Here is a 22,935-nt window from a genome sequence, read left to right as displayed (position 1 = left end):
ACTTTATATTGATTTGTAGAAATAAAGAGCAAATTATCTAATAAACTGGCTCCTATGGGGATGATATAATTTCTCTGAAATAATGTTTATTAGTTATACATATTTATTATAAAATAATACAATATTGAAAAATAATAAGAGACAAACCACTGTGATCACCACCTCACAATTCCTGTGTATTTTTGGTAATATTCATGTATTTTGGGTGTTCTTCCAGTTTTCTTTTCTTGTGCCATTTCGTTTTCTGCTTTTTAGAGTTTTAATATGTAAGAACAAACATTTTGAAAATAATTACCTAAGTATTAATTTTATACTTATATAAAGTCTTTGAAGTATCAGCTGTTACTAGAGTTCACATTTTAAACATAAAGATTATTACCAAACTAATACTTTGTAAGAGCAAAAAGAAGGAACTCTATGAAGAGAAAGGCTATGTTGTCTCAGATGCCAGTGTTGCTGTGATAAGAGGAAGGCCAAAAGGAGAACCAAAGAAAGTAAGAACCAGAGAAAAAGTCACATATCTAAGAACAAAATTCAAACTGGGATGGTGCAGAACGAGCCACTAAACTCTCTACAGAGTGGTATATATGACTGCTTAATTCTAGGTAACCACCCTACACTCACTAGGGATAAAAGCAGTTACAGAATGAAATATGATCTTTCAATTAGGATCATAGAATGCAGATGGGGACAGAATCACGGAGAAGCAGCAGACCTGGCTTAGTTCCTCTGGGTGGGAATGATTTGGAGTACACTGGGATTCGCCTGTGTTCCTTTGCCGTATCAAACCCACGTAGAGCCCGCACAGGAGGTAAAGAAATCTAAATACTTTCCTGTCACTCTAGTGACCCCAGGAAGTTGGCTGCTAACCAGAGAATCTAGTCACTAACAGTAAAGAAAATAAATAGCATTAATAAAACCCTAAGTACATTTCTGAAAACATAAGACTGCTGACTGGTTAAGCACACAGTCTAGAACCCATTGCTCCCTGGAAAAAACACCTTGTGTGACATAATAAAGTCAGATAAACATGAATGGATTTCCAAACATAGAGCAAGAATTCTTTTAGTCCTTCATAACTTTGTTGCACAGTATATCAGATGTTTAGTATGTGCTAAATGCACCAAGAAGCATTAGGTTTGGCTGTGGCAAGCTTTCCTCTGTTAATGAAGCTCTCTTAGAGTAACACGAGAAAACATTCCATTTTCTCTGACTGACCACAAGTTGCATGCCAAGAGGAGGGAAATGTCAACAAGTCAAGGTCAGTAGCCAGATAACTGCTCAGAACACCTGGGAGTAGAGAACGAGGGGGGATGCTCCAAGGCATGCGGGCTGTTCAGCTGCAGCACCTGGTGAAGCTGCGCAAATAAACCATGCTTTCATGCAACGATGCAATGACTTTCAAGGCTTCTTTTCAGAAATGAAATAAGGAAAAATGAAAACACACAAAGGTTATTTGAACTAAACCTAGTGCTTGTGTTTTTGACTAACTATGGGGGCTTTTTTGTTAACAACCAAGAAAGGGACTTTGTCCAAAAGTATAAAACTATAAGCTGTGTACCACACCTTCAGTCGTATGACCTCCATGCAGTCGTCATCCCTGTTCCTCACATTCTTTTCCCACAGAAGATTCTGTATCAAGTGACATATTTTAATAAGATCAACCACTACTCAGAGGAACAGCTACGTGGCAAAACAACTGATAAATCATTAATAAGTTAAAAGTGCATTCACCTGAATATAAACATTTAGACTTTCTTCCTCTGCATTTCCTGGTACTTCAAATGTGACTGTAATAATACTCTGTAAATCAAGAGATAGTCAATAATGGCTTTTTTTTTTATAATAATGTCAATCTATTTTTTTTAATCACTAGTTTCGAGATGAAAAGTAAGGAAACATTCATAGACATTTGTGTTGCCTTAACAATTGTATTAGGTATAACTTTTTCACCATATTTTTTTATTTTTGATATCAGCAACTCCACGTTCTATATTCTGTAGCTAGTCAATGGTTTAGTATTTACACAGAGAAACTCTTATGAAAAGATACTCACTGTTTAATGCATTCTTTACAAGATTCTCAGCACTACATGGAAGGTTAATATAGAGTGTATCAGCTATACACTAAATGAGGTACTTTTGCCTGGGTCATTTTATATCATCTCATCATTTACTCATGACAACAAACCGTGGATTAAACAGAATGATTTCCATTTTATAAATGGGAAGGATGAGGCTCAGAAAAAATAAACTACCCAGAGCCAGGAATAAGACTCAAATGCAAAGGTTCTCTGAGAAATATAAATACAAATAGAAAGATTCAGTTTATCTCTGACTGAACAAGTTCCAAGAGAAGAAGAGTTCCTAGAGATGAGATGAGTTTTAGAAGGCTGACATTAACATTTATAGAATGTTAACTTTGAGATTTATTTTTTCTCATGATCTTGATACATCTCTCACTGACCACTCTAAGGAATCAGAAGTTTAAGATTTCCTCTAGCTGAGCACATAATTAAAATCCAAACCTCCATTTGCCACAGTAACCCAAAATTTTTAAATTAATGATAAAAATACACAAGAGCTAAGCATAACACAACAAAAGCACAAACCCCATCTTGGAGAATAAGATGCTCAAGCCAAGCTTTAAGAAAGACAGAAAGAATACACTAATATACAGCATTGCATAATTGCCTAGAAACACATATCTTAACATTACAAATCACACCTAAAAATCTGTACAAAAAAGTATAGCAAATTATAAAGCATATCAAAATACATAGCAAAAGATTGCCAAATGAAACATAATTTGTTAATTTCAAAAGACAGCAGTAATTTAACCTTGAAAAATGCTTAATATGCATCTTATTCAAGTTGGATAACTTGGCTTTTAATGTTGGCAATGTCTCAATCTAGGACTCAATACTGTATCAGGAATGATTTTTACTTTTGGCAAGTGACAGATATGATGGTATTTCTAAAGAGTACAATTAACTCCAATGTGAAATTTTTCTAAAAGTTTTAAAAACTAAGACAATGCATCATGGGACTCAAGGGAGAGAGACATTTTAGAACCAGATGCTTTTCGGTACCAATAAACTCTTCTCATATTAGACAAATCCTAAAGAAGAGGAGGTGGCTCAGTAGTAAAGAATCCAACTGCCAATGCAGGTTCAATCCCTGGCTCAGGAAGATTCCCTGGAGAAGGAAACGGCAATTCACTCCAGTATTTCTGCCTGGGAAGAATATTGGACAGAGGAGCCTATTGGGCTACAGTTCATGGGTCACAAAAGAGTCAGACAGACATAGTGATTAAACAACAATAAAGAAGATGAAACGCATAAATGTGCAGTGCAGAAGATGAGAGTCACAACTCAAGAGTTCACCACTGGCTCTATTAATAAGTATACACAGATTGACACCCGGGTTTTCTCATCTACCTTTCCCTGTTCAAACCCAGTTCCTCTTTATCAGAATAAACAAGAAATCCATGAAAAACAAACAAATGCATTAAGCATCATTCACGGATAAAACTTTAATGACATACATAATATGTTCTAGGTATTTCCAATTTCAGACTTTTTCCAGTTTATTTTGAATCTAAAATTAACTCTCCTCTTCCTGTACATAGAAAGAGGCAGAAAACTGAAGCAGTAAAGACTAAAGCAAAATAAGGTAGTGCCCCTAAAATAAAATTTAGGAATAACTCTTAAATACTAGGATTTTGGTCTGTTTGTTCTTTAACCTACAGGGTTATCTCCCTCAGTTTCCCACTCTTTTGCAAACAATATCTAACATGTAGTAACATGCAGGAACTTCTGTATCTTTTTTATCTGGAAAACTAAGCCCACTAATGTGCTTAAACACAAAACCTCTCTCTCCACATTCCACTCTTCTGGCTTCTCTTTCCCTGTGACACCTCTGCTATGATATCCTGCCACCAGGTACACAGCTAAACATTTGGTGTTTTTATCCAAATCAGTCTGCCTTCTAGATTTCCCTATTTCTATTATTAATAATAGGTCCCTTTTGTCCATTTTGGCTTGTTTCCCATAACTTCTATCTTTCCTTACTGCTCACCATCAGTTAGTAAGGCTATCCAAGCAAGCTGACCTGTTTTAACAGTGCTCATTGTCTACCATTTCCATTCTCGCTGTAAACAACATAGATGAGGCCCTCATCACAGGGTATATGGACTTACGCAGTATCTTCCTGCATGCTCTCCTGACTCCACACTCCAATCCAGCTTATTGGACACTGTCTAATAGTACAGAATGAATTCTCTTTGCCTAGCAAATCAAAGCAGAGAAGCCACTGGCACCCTACTCCAGTACTCTTGCCTGGAAAATCCCATAGATGGAGGAGCCTGGTAGGCTGCAGTCCATGAGGTTGCTAAGAGTCGGACACAACTGAGTGACTTCACTTTGACTTTTCACTTTCATGCATTAGAGAAGGAAATGGCAACCCACTCCAGTGTTCTTGCCTGGAGAATCCCAGGGACGGGGGAGCCTGGTAGGAGGCCGTCTATGGGGTCACACAGAGTTGGACACAACTGAAGTGACTTAGCAGCAGCAGCAGCAAATCAAAGCCTACGCTCAAATTCTAATACCAAGCATTCATCAGGACTTCTGCTCTTCTGGAGTACTGTTACTTTCCCACTTTTAAAGATCTGGACTGCTCTTTTCCTTATTTCTTCCAGTCCAAAAGGAAAAAAAAAAACAAAAACCCTCCTAGTTTAAGGTTTCTTGTTGGCGTATAAATCAGTATAGCAGTTACAAGTCTGGAAGAAGAAGGGTTAAGGCTGGGAAGGAGCACAAAGAAATTCTCTTAACACTTTTGGAAATCTTTATCTTGATCTCAGTAAGAATTACAGAGATATCTGTTCATGTGTACATACAAATACACACGCACAAATATAAATAAAGATGCGCTGACTTGCAAACTAAAAACATGTATGCTTTCTCTCTCTCTCTAAGTCACTTCAGTCGTGTCCGACTCTGTGTGACCCCATAGATGGAAGCCCACCAGGCTCCCCCGTCCCTGGGATTCTCTAGGCAAGAACACTGGAGTGGGTTGCCATTTCCTTCTCCAATGCGTGAAAGTGAAAAGTGAAAGTGAAGTCACTCAGTCGTGTCCGACCCTTAGCGACCCCACAGACTGTAGCCTACCAGGCTCCTCCATCCATGGGATTCTCCAGGCAAGAGTACTGGAGTGGCTTGCCATTGCCTTCTCCCATGTATGCTTTACTATACATTAAAAAAACAAAACAAAACAAAAATCTATCTTTCATGAAGCCTCAGATCCACTAAATCAAATGAGACTGTTCATATTACTGAATCTCACAGTCCTTGGTCTGCAATATTACAGTTTGCCCTATGTTGATACACCTAAAGTAGGAAAGTACATCAGAATCTCCTGTAGAGCTCTTTTAAAAAAGAAAGAAAGACAAAGATTTGGATATCACATTTCTTGATTATAAACTATACTACAAAGCTACAGTAAGTTCTATGGAACTGGTACAAAACCAGACACATAGATCAAGGGAATAGAAGAGAGAGCCCAGAAATAAACTCACATTCATATGGTCAATCAATTTACAACAAAGGAGGCAAGAATATACAACATGGAAAAGGTAGTCTCTTCAGTAAATGGTACTGGAAAAAAACAGAACAGCTACAGGCAAAAGAATGAAACTAGACCACTTTCTTATAACACAAACTTGAAATGGATAAAAGATGAAATTTAAGAGCTGAAACCAAAAAAATCCTACAGGAATACAGAGGCACTACACTCTTTGACATAGTCTTGGCAATATTTTTTTGGATCTATTTCCTTGGATAAAAGCAACCAAAACAAAAATAAAAGAATGGAACTACATCAAACTAAAACATTTTTGCACAGCAAAAGAAACCTTCAATAAAATGAAAAGGCAATTTGTAATTGATTTGTCTAATACATGATTAATATCCAAAATATATAAAGAATCATACAGCTCAATATCACAAAAAACCCAAACAATCTGATTCAAAAATGAGCAGAAAACCTAAACAGACATTTTTGCAAGGAAGACATATAGATGGCCAACAGACAAGTGAAAAGATGCTCAACATTACTAAGCATCAGGGAAAAGCAAATCAATCACAATAAGATATGACCTCACATCTTTCAGAATGGCTATTCTCAAAAAGACAACAAATAATAAGTGTTCGTGAAGATGTGGGGAAACAGAACTCTCGTGCACTACTGGCAGAAATGAACACTGGCACAGCCACTATGGAAAGCAGTAATGAAGCTTCTTCAAAAAAACAGGACTACCCTTTGTTGTTCAGTAGCCCAGTCATGTCCAACAATTCCACTTCTAAGAATATGAAAACAGTAATTCAAAAAGATATATGCCCCCTAATGTTCATTGAAATATTATGTATTTACAATAGCTAAGATATGGAAACGGGAGTCTAAGTGTTCACCAAGAAATAAATGCATAAATGTGGTGTGTGTGGGGGTGTGGGTGTGGGTATGTGGGTGTGCGTGTGTGCACACATGCACATATGTATGTGTATACACACAACATATTCTGTTCTGTTCAGTCGCTCAGTCCTGTCCGACTCTTTGCGACTCTGTGGACTGTAGCCTACCAGGCTTCTCCATCCATGGGATTCTCCAGGCAAGAATACTGGAGAGGGTTACCATTTCCTTCTCCAGGGGATCTTCCCGACCCAGGGATCGAACCCAGGTCTCCCGCATTGGAGGCAGACGCTTTAACCTCTGAGCCACCAGGGAAGCCCTAACAGAATATTACTCAACTATAAAAAGACTGAAATTTTGCCATTTGTGACAGGATAGATGGGCCTACAAGTATTATGTTAAGTAAAATAAATCACACAGAAAAAGATAAATACCATGAATTCACTTAGATGTAGAAACCCAAAAAGCAAACACAAAACAGAAACAGACTCACAGATAACAGAGAACAAACCGGTGGTTGCCAAAGGAAAGGGTCAGGAGGATAGGCAAAACAGGTGAAGAGGACTAAGAGACACAAACTTTCAGTTGTAAAATAAGTAAGTCATGAATATTCCATTAAGAAAAGTTTCTCAGAGAAAAATGACACAAATGTGGTAGTATAGCTCCCCATAAATATGAACCAAAATGAAGATGGATAAGTATGCTGTTATCTTGACCCTATTAAAATTGATTCAAAAAATAAGTGACAGTCTCAAGGAAAAGGAGAGAATGCAAGACACACTACTCACTCACAGGCCCCCTTCTCACGGTGTTTAAATGGAAGAAAGAAGTTATCCTTAAGCTCCACCATCCACAAGTTGCTTTAAAAAAAGGTGGGTACAGTGAAAATATACTTTGTTTGTTCCTAGCATCTTTCCTGCCTTTCCAAAGTCAGTTTTTATTTAAATAAGCCATGGATGTCTATTCCAGACTTTTCCTTAATCAGTTAGTTAAATATACTTAAAAATAGGCTGCATAAAGAACCCCTAGGCCACTTTTATACAGTAATTCTCATCAAAAGAACTAATCAAAATATGTTGACTGACATGTAGAATGGAGAAGCCAGAAAGCATGATTTTCCAAGATTTTAAATAACTCTGGTTTGATGAACTCTTATTATGCCTTAAGAAGCTAGATATAGATGACCTCAAGAACATTTAAATTATGAAAACTATCAAAACAGTTTAAAAATGCTTTCTAAAAAAGAGTTCTAATAAAACGATTCTAAACAGAACAAGGTAGTTAAAGATGATTTTTTAAGTTGTTTTTATTTTTTACCTGATCAAGATGAGGTTGTGTTGTTGGCACATGTTGAAGTTTTTTCTGCAAACTAAGAATAACTGATTATAAATTCAGAGCTCAACATATTTCTCATTTCACCTTATATATTACTTAGAGACACAAAGCTAAATAGGAGAGAACTTCCACAGCTCAATCTGTTACATAGTTCCAATTTTACATGCTGTTTACCTATTCTAATAGACAAATGCTAGCAGACTTCTTACAAACCTCTCATAAAAATGTACATTCATTGACATACATACATATACACACAAAATAGAGAAAAACTGATCTTAACTATTTTGTGTGGTTAAATAGGTTTCTTCTTATTTCCAAAAGACCTAATATATACCTAAGCATTTTACAACTGCTGAACATTTCATCTACTCTCCCTGTGAAAATAATGCTTGAACCTAAAGAAAATTAGAAAGTAAGTTTTTTCCATATCAATGTTTTCCCTTGAATGTATCTACTTTAAAAAAATTAACAGTATCCATAAACATAAGCCTTCTATTCAGTCAGTTACCAGTGGCTGAGAGAAAACTAAAAGACTCCTAAAAATACACTGTTCTGATATAAAAGGAGCTAAAATTCAATATGCCATAACAAATTACAACCATAACAACTGCAGCATACCTTTAGAGACTGATGGGGGTAGGTTGGGAGGAGGAAAAGGACTTAAAACCTTGCAGATGTTTTGCCTTGGAGAACAGTGAGGGGTAAATTAGTAACAGCAAGTTTAGGAAAGAGGAAAGTCTTGTAGGAACTGTTGAAGGGAATGAGTCTCCTTGGGGGGTCTCAGTAGGGACAGTGTCAAATTAAATCCTTCCCAGCTGGTTGCTCAGGAAAGGATTCTCTTGTTAAGTATCTAAGCACAAAGAAAAGTTATGCAAAGACCTTATCCAGAGCAGGGCCTTCACGTTAAGTAGTTATTTCTTTTAAGCATCACTAATGCAGTAAGTGTGGAATGAAACTACCTTGGAAACTTTGAAAAAATTCTATGTTCTTTCCCTGTGTTTAATATTTAATACTGGACAATGACTGCCTACAACTTCCACGGGGAAGAAAAAGTCCTCTACCTGGGTAGGTCTGAAAATTAGACTGACAAAGATTAAGAAGAGAAAAGCATATACATTCATTTAATAAGGGTTTGGGTTGACAAAGGAAACTTCATAGTGAAATGAAGACCTGAAGAAAGGGTAAACCTGGGTGTTTCTGTGCTAGGTTTGATGAAGAGTGGAAAGCCATGGAGATATGATAGGACAGAGGATGAGCCAAGTGTGGTCAACTATGGGAAACACAGCAAGGCCTGTGCCTTGAGATTCCCTCCATCTTCAGAGATAAGGATGCTCCTTTCCTTTGGGTATAGAGAGGTTACCTCTCACATAAGTCATACCTCTCACTATGACTCATCTACTTCAGAGGAAATGGGAGAAAATATTTCCAAACCATGCATCTGATAAGGGGTTAATACCTAAATTATTTAAGAACACCTACATTTCAGCCACACGCAACTGCACACACACACAAAAATAATAATAATCCAAATAAAAAATGGGCAAAGTATCTGAACAGACATTTCTCCAAAGATAATATACAAATGGCCAACAAGTAAATGAAAAGATGCTCAATATCTAATTGTTATAGAAATGAAAATCAAAACCACAACGTATCTCATGCCCACTGGGACAGCTACTACCAAAACCAACAAAAAATAGCAAGTGTTGGCAAGGATGTGGAAAAATCGGAACACTTATGCACTGTTTGTGGAAATGTAAAATGGTGCAGCTGCTATGGAAAACAATATAATGGTTCCTCAAAATATTAAAAATAGAATTACCATATGATCCAGCAATCTCACTTCTGGGCATATATCCAAAGAATTTAAGGCAGGGTCTTGAAAAGGTATTTGCACACCCAACCCATGATCACTGCAGAATTATTCACAATAGCCAAGAGGTGAAAGCAACCTGAATGTCATTATCAATGAATAAAGGGATAAATAAAAAATGACATATTCAATGGAACATTATTTAGCCTTAAAAAAGGAAGACACGATTGTCACATGCTACAAAACAGATGAACCTTGAGAACTAAGTGAAATAAGTTAGTCACAATAAGACAAATACTGTATGATTTCACTTATTTGAGGTATCTAAAGTTATCAAATTCTTAGAAACAGATGACACAGTGGTAGTTACCAGGGGCTACAGGGAGAGGAAAACCGGGAGTTGTCATCAGACTGGTACAGAGTTTCAGTTTTGCAAGATGAAAAAGCAGATCAATTGCAAACAATGTGAATATACTTAACACTACTGAATGAACTGTACAGTTAAACCTGGTTAAGGATGGTTAAATAAAAAGATATCAATGACCAGGGAAGAACTATGTGTTCTTTCCCTTATCAAAATGATTCCCTGGGGAAAGAGATAGGAACCTGATCCATCACTACAGGAAAAGGAGTGCTTGTGGGAATACCCCAAACTAAAGCTTTCTATGTACTTCATGTGTTTTCTCATAGGAAGAATTACACACAGGGGTTGGGAAAGAAAATATTAACATCAAATCTCTAAAGTTAAGTACCACTTACACTGTAACTTCTGTAGGAAAATACATGTGATTTCCAAACATCCAGTTAGTAAAACTTTGAACAACATAATCATTAGGAACGATCTAGAACATCAAAGATGTGACAGGAAGCATAAATCAAATGTGTATCTGTATAAATCATTCTTTTAACACCTATAACTGTAGGGCAAAAAAATACATTATAGAAAAAGTGACCAAAACAGGACAGGAAACATACCTTATTCCAGAGAGAGAGTCAAAGGCGTGAAGATCTAATACTTTTGCAAGATCAACTCTAAAAGGAAGAACACCAACGTGAAGTGTTAAATTCTGTAAAATATAATAAATAAAGAAAAACAATCTCTATTTTGCCAGAAATGTAGACATAAAAATTAATTAATATATACTATTTGGGGAAACACATAACATGACAGGCAAGGAACAAAAAAGCTTTTGTCAAAAATTTATATGGGGTTTATGCATAAAAATTTAAAAACAGAATAAATGGCTTTAGACCAAGGCAGAAAATTACTTTGATTATTGCTTCAATAAACTGTAGTGGGTTTTTTGGTTTGTTTTTACTTAAATTGTCTTTTCAGTTCTAAAAACTTGAGCTTTTCAAACTAGATTTTTATAGCAAAAAAAAATTGGTCAAAAACTGAAACTTTTCAAAAGTAGCAGTTTACTACTCAAAAGATGAAATGAGCGAAACTGAACAAATGTAAAGAACAAAGTAGTATAGGAACATTATCTTTGGAATTACTGTACTTTTTACTCCATCTTTCATGATACAACGTATCATGTAGTAGTATCATAAGAAAATAAGCAGTCAAATAATCAATACATAAATATCAATACATAAATATTTACTCTAGGACCTTTATCTACATCCAAAGAATGTGGTTTGATTTTATTTCCTTCAGATGGCATTGCAGATAGACTGAAACTTCCTATTAGCGCTCTATTTGAATAAACATTACTTCTGTTAATATTGTTTAGTGGTAATTAAGCCTTGTTAGGAAAGCAGAGATTGAAGTCAGAAAAGGTTATCATATCACAATCAGCAATCCGTTCAGTTCAGTTCAGTCACTCAGTCGTGTCCGACTCTGCGACCGCATGGACTGCAGCACACCAGGCCTCCCTGTCCATCACCAACTGCCGGAGTTTACTCAAACTCATGTCCATTGAGTTGGTGATGCCAACCAACCATCTCATCCTCTGTCGTCCCCTTCTCCTCTCACCTTCAATCGCACCTTCAATCTTTCCCAGCATCAGGGTCTTTTCAAATGAGTCAGCTCTTCGCATCAGGTGGCCAAAGTATTGTAGTTTCAGCTTCAACATCAGTCCTTCCAATGAACATTCAGGACTGATCTCCTTTAGGAGGGACTGGTTGGATCTCCTTGCAGTACAAGGGACTTGCAACAGTCTTCTCCAACACCACAGTTCAAAAGCATCAATTCTTCAGCGATCAGCTTTCTTTATAGTCCAGCTCTCACATCCATACATGACCACTGGAAAAACCATAGCCTTGACTAGACAGACCTTTGTTGGCAAAGTAACGTCTCTGCTTTTTAACATGCTGTCTAGGTTGGTTATAACTTTTCTTCCAAGGAGTAAACGTTTTTTTTTTTTTTCATGGTTGCAGTCACCATTTGCAGTGATTTTAGAGCCCCCAAAATAAACTCTGCCACTGTTTTCACTGTTTCTCCATCGATTTGCCATGAAGTGATGAGACTGGATGCCATGATCTTTGTTTTCTGAATGTTGGGCTTTAAGCCAACCTCTTCACTCTCCTCTTTCACCTTCATCAAGAAGCTCTCTATTTCTTCTTCACTTTCTGCCATAAGGGTGGTGTCATCTGCATATCTGAGGTTATTGATATTTCTCTCAGCAATCTTGATTCCAGCCTGTGCTTCATCCAGCCTAGCATTTCTCATGATATACTCTGAATATAAGTTAAATAAGCATGGTGACAATATACACCCTTGACGTACTCCTTTTCCTATTTATAAAGAAGAGTGATTGAGTTCCAATTTTTATGCCAGCCTATGAAACAGTAAGGGCTTCCCTGGTGGCCCAGCAGTAAGGAATCTGCCTGCAGTGCAGGAGATGGGAGTTTCATCTCTGGGTTGGGAAGATCCTCTGGAGAAGGGAATGGCAACCCATTCCAGTATTCTTGCCTGAAAAGCGGACAGAGGAGCCTGAAGGGCCACAGACCAGGGGGTCGCAAAGGAGTCGGACATGAGTGAGCGACTAAACAACAGCATGAAACAGTAAAGGACAGTGATTTCTCCACAGTCAAAGCTACAGTGAAGAAATGTTCAAGAAAAATGACAACAGTGAGATCAAGTTTCAAAATCAGACTCCAGGGATATGCTGAACATTTATTAAATTTTCTGACAAGGAAAATAAAACTTCATTTGAGAAAATTTTGTCAAAATTTTTTCAAATATAAAAACATGTAAAAACCATCTCCTTTAACTGAGGGCTGACCAGCTGTGTCTGCTTTGTTCACTCTCAATAGTCTGTCATATATTCATACTTGTAGCAACAAGAGTCTGTTAAATTATGAACCTTATCCTGAAACAAGGCAGACAAATTCCCATCTTATCAAAAGAAGGATACTCCAGAGTTCTATGTTAACAGACTGTATTATTTCAAATTCTTGACATTTTAGATGAGCAGAATTAGGAAAATAATCAAGCAAAGAAGTAAATGTTCCATGAAAAAGTTTCTGAATATCAATTTACATAAGAGACCAAAGCCTTAATATTAAACATATTTCCTTTCATACCTTCACAGTTAAGCAAATATTTATACTGACAGGTGACAAGTGAATGAAGTTTTTCACCAAGTTTGTCATCTTTAACTTAGGAAATAGCTTAAAGTTTAAAAAGTTTACACATGCTAATTGTGTGAATATCAAAATTCAAGCCAACTAAACACAAGCTTCTAAACAATCTACAGTTTTCACCGCAACATTGTTCTTTAGAATACATAGATAATTCTGCTTTATACCCAGATTCTTTTGATATTTCCAAACAAGACGATATCAACAAAAGATCTAGACAGGGTAAATTGTACAGAGAACCAAAAATACCAAAGTCCCTCACTGTATCTCACCAGATTCTCAATGGAGAGGAAAAGAGAAAAGTCTGAGGTTCCAGATGAAAGTTGTCATGGACTTTCCCCAAATTTAGTACCACCATCAAAAAAACAAATTTCTTCACTCATCCAAGGCATGTAACGAGAAAACTAATTTTCATGGCATGAAATTTTATTTAATTTCTCCCTTCAGAGATAAAAACAGCAGATGTTTTCCAAAACATTAATATAGAAAAAATAAATAAAAAATAAAAAGACTATTACTATCATGTAAAAACTGAATGGCAGAAGGAAGCAAACAAAGAAGAAAAAAGTTCCAAAGCTCATAATTTCTCCTAATTTCTTGAACTACCATGCCAGAAGTACCTAATCGTTTCCGTACCAGGAGCTTTTAATTATCCCTATATCTAAAGACTGTTTTAAGTAGCCTAAGACTAGGAGCAAGAGAATGGAAAAGGAAGAGGGCTCTGGCTCTCTCAAGGGAGGGGAGTTCCACTCCTACTCCAGAAGTATCATCGTCTTTTCAAAGTTCAGTGGAGTCAACACACACGGGCCACCAGACCATCTCAGATCTATGAGCAGTGGATAACATCTAATAGTAAGTCTTGACTTCTAGAGCTAAATAGCCAAATGCCTTCCCAAGTGGCATCTCAAACTCAGTGTTTACAAAATGGAACTAATCCCCTTTATCAAACCCAGTTTTACCACTGTGCTGTGTGTCCTAAGTTGCTTCAGTTCTGTCTCTTTGCCACCCCAAGGACTGTAGCCTGCCAGGCTCCTCTACCCATTAGATTCTCCCAGCAAGTTGGGTTGCCATGCCCTGCTCCAGGGGATCTTCCTGACCCAGGAATCAAACCCACATCTCTTGTGTCTCCTGCACTGGCAGGTGGATTCTTTACACTAGAACCACCTGGGAAACCCCACCCCAAAGGTGCTTCTCCTTCCTGAATCTCCTAACTTGGAGAATAGCACCATATTCACTCCATATCACAAGAGTCATACTGCCTTTAAAATCCTTCATGAATAACTTGCTGCCTAGAGTAGAAAATCCAAACCATGTGTAATGGCGTTCAATACTCTTTGAAGTAATTTCTTCATCACCATAGTCATATGCCTTTTCCTCTCTGCAACATAATATTAATGTGTTTTGCCCATTCTAAAAATAGTCACACCTTCCTGGAATACAAAATCTTTCTTATGCCGAGAAAGACATTACTACTCTGGTCCATTTCAAACTGTTCATGGGGTTCTCAAGGCAAGAATGCTGAAGTGGTTTGCCATTCCCTTCTCCAGTGGACCACAAACAGAGTTTTGCCAAGAAAACTCACTGGTCATGGCAAACACCCTCTTCCAACAACACAAGAGATGACTCTACACATGGACATCACCAGATGGTCAATACCGAAATTAGACTGATTATATTCTTTGCAGTTGAAGATGGAGAAGCTCTACACAGTCAGTAAAACAAGATGGGGAGCTGACTGTGGCTCAAATCATGAACTCCTTTTTGCCAAATTCAGACTTAAATTGAAGAAAGTAAGGAAAACCACTAGGCCATTCAGGTATGACCTAAATCAAATTTCTTACAATTATGCAATGGAAGTGACAAGTAGATTCAAGGGATTATATCTGATAGACAGAGTGCCTGAAGAACTATGGACGGAGGTTCGTTACAGGAGGCAGTGATCAAAACCATGCCCCCCAAAAAGAAATGCATAAAAGCAAAATGATTTCTGAAGAGGCCTTACACATAGCTGAGGAAATAAGCAAAAGGCAAAGGATAAAAGGAAAGATATACCCATTTGAATGCTGAAGTCCAAAGAATAGCAAGGAGAGATAAGAAAGATTTCCTAAGTGAACAATGCAAATAAATAGAAGAAAACAATAGAATGGGAAAGACTAGAGATCTCTTCAAGAAAATCAGAGATACCAAGGGAATATCTCATGCAAAGATGGGCACAATAAAGGACAGAAACAGTATGGACCTAACAGAAGCAAAAGATATTAAGAAGAGGTGGCAAGAATACACAGAAGAACTATGAAAAAAAAGATCTCAATGACCCAGATAAAGCCAGACATCCTGGAATGCGAAGTCAGGTTGACCTTAGGAAACATCACCACAAACAAAGCTAGTGGAGGTGATGGAATTCCAGCTGAGCTATTTTAAATCCTAAAAGATGAGGCTGTGAAAGTGGTGCACTCAATATGCCAGCAAATTTGGAAAACAGCAGTGGCCACAGGACTGGAAAAGGTCAGTTTTCATTCCAATCCAAAAAGGCAAGGCCAAAGAATGTTTAAACTACCACAAAATTGCACTCATTTCACATGCTAGCAAGGTCATGCTAAAAATCCTCCAAGCTAGGCTTCAACAGTACATGAACTGAGAACTTTCAGATGTACAAGCTGGATTTATAAAAGGCAGAGGAACCAGAGATTAAATTGCCAATATCTGTTGGATCATAGAAAAAGCAAGAGAATTCCAGAAAAACATCTACTTCTGCCTCATTAACTATGCTAAAGCATTTGACTGTGTGGATCACAACAAACTGTGGAAAATTCTTCAAGAGATGGGAATACTAGACTACCTTACCTTTATTCCAAGAAATCTGTATGCAAGTCAAGAAGCAACAGTTAGAACTGGACATGGAACAATGGACTGGTTCAAAATTGGGAAAAGAAGTACATCAAGGCTATATATTGTCACCCTGCTAATTTACCTTATATGCAGAGTACATCATGCGAAATGCCAGGCTGGATGAAGCACAAGCTGGAATCAAGATTGCCAGGAGAAATATCAATAACCTCAGATGTGTATATGCTACTACTCTTACGGCAGAATGTGAAGAGGAACAAAAGAGCCTCTTGATGAGAGTGAAAGAGGAAATTGAAAAAGCTGGCTTAAAACTTAACATCCAAAAAATCGAGATCATGACATCCAGTCCCATCACTTCATGGCAAATAGATGGGGAAACAATGGAAACAGTGACAGATTTTATCTTCTCAGGCTCCAAAATCACTGTAGATGGTGACTGCAGCTATGAAATTAAAAGGCACTTGCTCTTTGGAAGGAAAGCTATGACAAATCTATGATATTAAGAAGCAGAGACATCTCTTTGCCAACAAAGGTTTGTATAGTCAAAGCTATTGTTTTTCCTGTAGTCATATTTGAATGTGAGAACTGGTCCATAAAAAAGACTGAGCACTGAAGAATAGATGTTTTTGAACTGTGGTGCTGGAGAAGACTCTTGAGAGTCCACTGGATTGCAAGGAGATCAAACCAGTCAATCCTAAACAAATCAACCCTGAATATTCATTGGAAGGACTGATGCTGAAGCTGAAGCTTCAGTACTTTGGCAACCTGATGCAAAGAGCTGACTCACTGGAAAAGACCGTGATGCTGGGAAAGATTGAAGGCAGGAGAAGGGGATGACAGAAGACGAGATGGTTGGATGGCATCACCGACTCAGTGGACTTGAATGTGAGCAGGCTCCAGGAGATGGTAAAGGACAGGGAAGCCTGGCACAGTCCATGGAGTCACAGAGTTGGACATGACTGAGTGACTGAAAAACAACAACTCTGGTCCATCTGGAAAACTATTTGTTCTTCAAGACTGAGGTCAATGATCACCTGCTCAGTCAAAAGTTTCTGACTGTTCACCAAGAAGAGTTAAATAGTTGTCCCTCTATCTTCCTATTCTTATAGGATCCTGTGTATTTAATATTCCTGTTGTAAAATAGTATTTAATATATTTGTTGTTAATATATTCTGATCTTCTTAAAGGCAGAGTTTTTATCTTATACATTGTTCAAATCATCAATATGCCACGAAACGTACAGCAACTAGTGGAAGGCTCAATAAATCATTGAATTGGTTAATTTATTATCAATCAATTAAACTTTGGTTTTCCTCTGTTCAGTCCACTTGAATTTCCAAGATTAAAAAAAAGTTTGTTAAAGAATGGTACTTCTAATCTTCCACGCATACTTCTGAAGTCCATTAGAATTTCCATTTGCCTCAAAATCAATTTAAGTCTCACCAATAAGACATACAGACTGTGAAGAAAGCTGATCGCCAAAGAATTGATGCTTTTGAACTGTGGTGCTGGAGAAGACTCTTGAGAGTCCCTTGGACTTCAAGGAGATCCAACCAGTCCATTCTAAAGGAGATCAATCCTGGGTGTTCACTGGAAGGACTGATGCTAAAGCTGAAACTCCAATACTTTGGCCACCTCATGCGACGAGTTGACTCACTGGAAAAGACTCTGATGTTGTCAAGGATTGGGGGCGGGAGGAGAAAGGGACGACAGAGAATGAGGTGGCTGGATGGCATTACCGACTCTATGGACATGAGTTTGAGTGAACTCCGGGAGTTGGTGATAGACAGGGAGGCCTGGCATGCTGTGATTCATGGGGTCGCAAAGAGTCGGACACAACTGAGTGACTGAACTGAACACCATTCTTACTCCTTAACTAAATACTTAAGGTAAGCCTTTTCTACATATGTTTGTAAGTTTTACAATTGCTATACTATTATAAGTTTTACTATTTTTACTATCATAAGCATTTGCCAACCACAAAATGCTTAAGGGCTTAAAAAAAATTTAAGTACTATTTCAGAAAGCCCCTGGTATCTCAGATGCACTGGCAAACACCAATTGAAGAAACAGAAGAAAAAAGGAGATGTTATTCACTTGTTCATTCATGCATTTGAAATAAAGTTTAATCACTGCATGTTTATTGAAAAAATGAGAGAGCAAATGTTCAGTTCAGTTCAGTCACTCAGTCGTGTCCGACTCTTTGCGACCCCATGAATCACAGCACACCAGGCCTCCCTGTCCATCACCAACTCCCGGAGTTCACTCAAACTCATGTCCATCGAGTCGGTGATGCCATCCAGCCATCTCATTCTCTGTCGTCCCCGTCTCCTCCTGCCCCCAATTCTTCCTAGCATCAGACTCTTTTCCAGTGAGTCAACTCGACGCATGAGATGGCCAAAGTATTGGAGTTTAAGCTTCAGCATCAGTCCTTCCAGTGAACACCCAGGATTGATCTCCTTTAGAATGGACTGGTTGGATCTCCTTGCAGTCCAAGGGACTCTCAAGAGTCTTCTCCAGCCCCACAGTTCAAAAGCATCAATTCTTCAGCGATCAGCTTTCTTCACAGTCCGGAATATTATATAAACATCAAAACTGTTACAAAATAAACCATTCAAGATGAAATGTTTATGCAGGACATAAAGGTTGAAAATTAAAGTCAATAAAAAGAAAAATTAAGCAAGATAAATCCAGGGGCCTTAAAAAAAATTGGTTTACAACAGTTGTAAAAACAAACCAAATAAATCGATTACAACATGATCACATCTATTTACAGATATAATTTTTAAAACTTAAACATTATGTGGTTGTCTATATATTATTTTCTAAGGAGGAGAAAATTTAAGAAGAAAGAAAATGGTAAAATGCAACAGGAAGAAGACAGATACTAAGGAATGGCTCATGGTGTGAGTTAGGTTATCAGAGACATTCTGCAGTGGAATCTGAAATGCAGGGAGCACATGTGGTATACTCTTCTAGAGGACTTAACACTAAGGGCATTCTTCTGCTACTTCTGCCAACAGATGAGCGGCTTCTGAGAATGCATACCAAATTAATTCCCCAGCTGTTCACATGCATAGAAGCAGCTGCTGCTGTGACTGCCTAACACTTATGGTAGTCTGTCAGCACCTCTAATCTCTACCACAGCAGACAAGCCACTCAACTAAGGCTGTGGCCGTACTTCCAAAGACAGAATCTCTGAATTAAGAACCAGGTGGCACTAGACTGCCAGCTCTGAGCCTCAGAGCTGCTGGCTGCATGTTGCTGGGTCTATCAGCTGCTGAGCCATTCTTGCTAAAAAAAAAAAATAAGCTTAACAAAAATACTCCTGTACATGATAGCACTGAATGCTATGATTTTCTGAAATCATGATAGCACTCAATGCAAAATAAGAGTTCAATCTACAGAAATCCATTTCACAGATGTTTTAAGAACACATCTATTTTATAAAGTAAGGCACATCTGTATGAAAAGAATTAAAAACAGAGAAGAACCTATAGGAAATCAAAATCAAAATATTTACAAAGCATGCATCAGGAACTTAAACATAAAGCTTCCTCATATTTTTACATGACAGTTTTACTTTGCAACTATGAAATACTAAGAAAGTTTTTAAAATATTAAAAAGTCATCTAAACATCTCAAATTAAGATTTCTAATAGTATACTTTTCCAGATTTCTGTACTAATTACTTCCCTGAGTGGTTCAAAATCCTATGCTTTCTTCCTCGTTAAAGCAAAGGCACAGTTACAGACTATAATCATGGCTCTGAGGTCTTAGTTACAATGAGAAGTGAACATATTAACTAAATATGCCAAAGTAATATATAAAGAGCATTTAAAACAAAATTTTGGGTCTCATTTTTTAAAAAATGTACATGTTTTTCTTATATCAGAGTCAAACATAGTTACCAACTACTTAACTAAAATTATTAATTGTTAATATTAGTAACAGCTTTTAAAAGTACCTTGATCTCTGTGTTTCTAAAATTTTTCCGAGTCCATTTATTGATCTGAAATAAATATAAAAATGAGGAGGGTAAAAAAGTAAATGTTAACTTTTTAAAAAACCACTCCACATTATTTCTGAAACATGAAGTAAGCATACACAAGTATATCATACAGCTAGAGAAAAATAAACAATGAGAAAACTTATGTTTTTTATAGTTTAGTTTTTTCCTTCTAATCATAAATCAGGTATATTCCACTTATGCAATCAAACATGATATGTAAAAATCTTACTGCACAACTGACAGACTAGGGACTACTTTGTGTTTATATAAAGACCCTTCACTTTAGAAAAAATGATTCAAAAATAGCCAGTAATTCTAATGTTCTTGAAATAAGTAAATACATCAAACTTTTAACTGACACCTGCTGCTGCTGCTGCTGCTAAGTCACTTCAGTCGTGTCCGACTCCGTGTGACCCCATAGACGGAAGCCCACCAGGCTCCCCCGTCCCTGGGATTCTCCAGGCAAGAACACTGGAGTGGGTTGCCATTTCCTTCTCCAATGCATGAAAGTGAAAAGTGAAAGTGAAGTCGCTCAGTCGTGTCCGACCCTTAGCAACCCCAGGTTCCTCCATCCATGGGATTTTCTAGTCAAGAGTACTGGAGTGGCTTGCCATTGCCTTCTCCAACTGACACCTAATTTTCCTCAATACACACTGGTGGAAATGGCTGTCCACACGCTAGAAATGAAAACCTAGTTACAAGTGGCTTTGACCCCAGCCTGTCCTCAGTTTCAGTCACACATCTGTGTTTTTAAATAGAATAACCTCTTCAGTTCCCTAGCCAGGATCTCTATCTACTCTGCCAGTCCTCCCCTTTCTGGTACAAAGATAATGAAATTTGTTTCCCTTTGTATGATGCCAAAAATACTTGCTAAATCCTTTTCAATATACTGTATAATATCTATTTATATAATCAATTTCACTACCTTTAGGGTTATTTGCTGACAACATCTGCTACTGTTCTCGTGGGTAAGAATTCCCAAACAATGATAGTGAGGCAAGTCTCTCTACTAATTCACAAAACTCTTAATCTTCTCTTTTGAATATACTCTATAACCTGATGGTTATTACCTCTCAAATATGTTTACTTTCTTCCAACTCTTCAAATCTAATTCTGAGTCAATCATAAGTCTGAGGTACAATGGAGGGTAAGAAGCCCAAAGAATCTGTAATTTATCAAAGTGCTTTGTCAAAGTCTTTTCTCGTATTGCTATACAGTACAGGCTGGCAACAATGTTCAACTGCGTATTCTACAAGCAATGGAAAACAATTTTACTTATTACTAGTTATATTACAGTCTATTACGCAACAATAAAATATGTGATTCCCTGAATATGTGATTCAGTGATAACTGAAGCAAGTCAATCTTGAACCTTAAATTTCTACAAGGCAACAGTTACAGTAAAAATATTCTGTACAGTACGTTTTTAATGTGCAGGTACTTAACACACATTTCTAATTTTGTACCTAATAGTCGTTCTTAACTTGTTTAAATCCTCTTCTGAAACCAAGTCTGTTTTATTGATGATGATGATATCTGCCAAAGCAACTTGCCTAAATTAACAAAGAAAGAAAGGATGTCAAGAGAAAAGCTAAGAAATGAAACATAGAAAACACCTCCTCCAGATCAATTAGCAATTTAAAAGTATACAGTACTCTATGTAATAATCTGATTTACCCCTAAACTATTTATCATTCTTCAAATAGTAAGGATGAATTGCATTCATCACTATATAAATTAAGATTTCACATTATTCATTCAAAATATATTTATTAAGTGTTCTTACTGGCTACTCTAAAACTACAAAGATAAGCCTCAAAAAGTTTACAATCAAGGATGGTTTATAATTAGGAAGATTTTCAACTCATGATTTTCTCTGTAAAGAAATGCATAATTCTGATATCCAATATGGTAGGAACAAGGACCGTCTACTTATTAAAGTATTCCATGTAATAGTTACCATAATTTTCAAAGAAATTACAAAGAACAAGTTCATTTAACATTCAGTTCAGTTACTCAGTCGTGTCCAACTCTTTATTAACATTTTTAAAAAATCTACACTAAAGAAGATATATAAGGATCTTGAACAATTACCTTCATCATTACAAATATGTATTTTCTCTATAAGATAGATACACTACAGAAATTCAAGTTAAAGGATCCAGTTGACAGGATGCTAGCTAACAAAATAGCTTACTATGATTAGAAATTCTATTTTCTATGATTCTTTAAAATTTCGTCAATTCTTCAGGAAAGTTTAATCACTAGACTGTTGCCAGTACTGGTTTTACACTACCTCATGGTATAGCTGATTATTTTTAAAGAACAACCAGATTCTCAAAAATAAATCAACTTTAATTCACTGAAAAGCAGGTTTCAACAGTAGGTACATCACAATCCCATTTTTATTTAAGTAAATTTCATATGAATAAAGACTGAATGTGTACATCTCAAAATACAGACAGCTACAATCTTCAAATTGAAGGGCTTCTGTATTTAACTTTATTTTGGTTTCTGTGTGTGTGTTAGTTGCTCAGTCATGTCCAACTCTTTGAGACCCCACAGACTGTGTAACCTGCCAGGCTCCTCTGTCCATGAATTCTCCAGGCAAGGATACTGGAGTGGGTTGCCATTCCCATTTTGCTACTTTCTATTTGGTTTACTTATATTTTCTATAACAAATGCATTTTAACAAGGAAAAAGTCACAAAAATATTTAAGTTTAGTCTAATGTGAATCATAGCTAAATACCAAATGAAGTGTTTAGCCAGGATTATAAAACAACAGAGTACCATATTCCAAGATGACAGGGAACCAATCACCTGCTTGGATCATCTGCAGCAAATCTTGGTTCGGGGAAGGGAGACCTCCCTT

At 37.0% G+C, this 22,935-nt stretch overlaps 1 protein-coding gene across 4 annotated transcripts in view; it reads right to left on the bottom strand.

Annotated features, from left to right (window-relative positions):
• LOC129557627 (zinc-regulated GTPase metalloprotein activator 1B) overlaps positions 1-22,935 on the bottom strand; it is a 52,878-nt gene that overhangs the window by 7,745 nt on the left and 22,198 nt on the right. For 2 of the 4 annotated variants that reach the window (XM_055428343.2, XM_055428344.2), the window contains exons 8-13: positions 21,529-21,615; positions 20,018-20,062; positions 10,591-10,647; positions 7,782-7,833; positions 1,735-1,803; positions 1,567-1,632 (exon numbers count right to left, since the gene is read on the bottom strand). In XM_055428343.2, coding sequence (XP_055284318.2) covers positions 1,567-1,632; positions 1,735-1,803; positions 7,782-7,833; positions 10,591-10,647; positions 20,018-20,062; positions 21,529-21,615 — 376 coding nt within the window. The remainder of the gene's footprint in view (positions 1-1,566; positions 1,633-1,734; positions 1,804-7,781; positions 7,834-10,590; positions 10,648-20,017; positions 20,063-21,528; positions 21,616-22,935) is intronic. The other 2 variants (XM_055428345.2, XM_055428346.2) reach the window with 2 other exon arrangements.

Source organism: Moschus berezovskii, chromosome 7 (genome assembly GCF_049115385.1).
Source record: "Moschus berezovskii isolate FMDL1 chromosome 7, NW_MosBer_1.0, whole genome shotgun sequence".
NCBI classification, from domain to species: domain Eukaryota; kingdom Metazoa; phylum Chordata; class Mammalia; order Artiodactyla; family Moschidae; genus Moschus; species Moschus berezovskii.
Note: the sequence above shows the minus strand (reverse complement) of the source record. Positions and strands in the feature narration are given on the sequence as shown.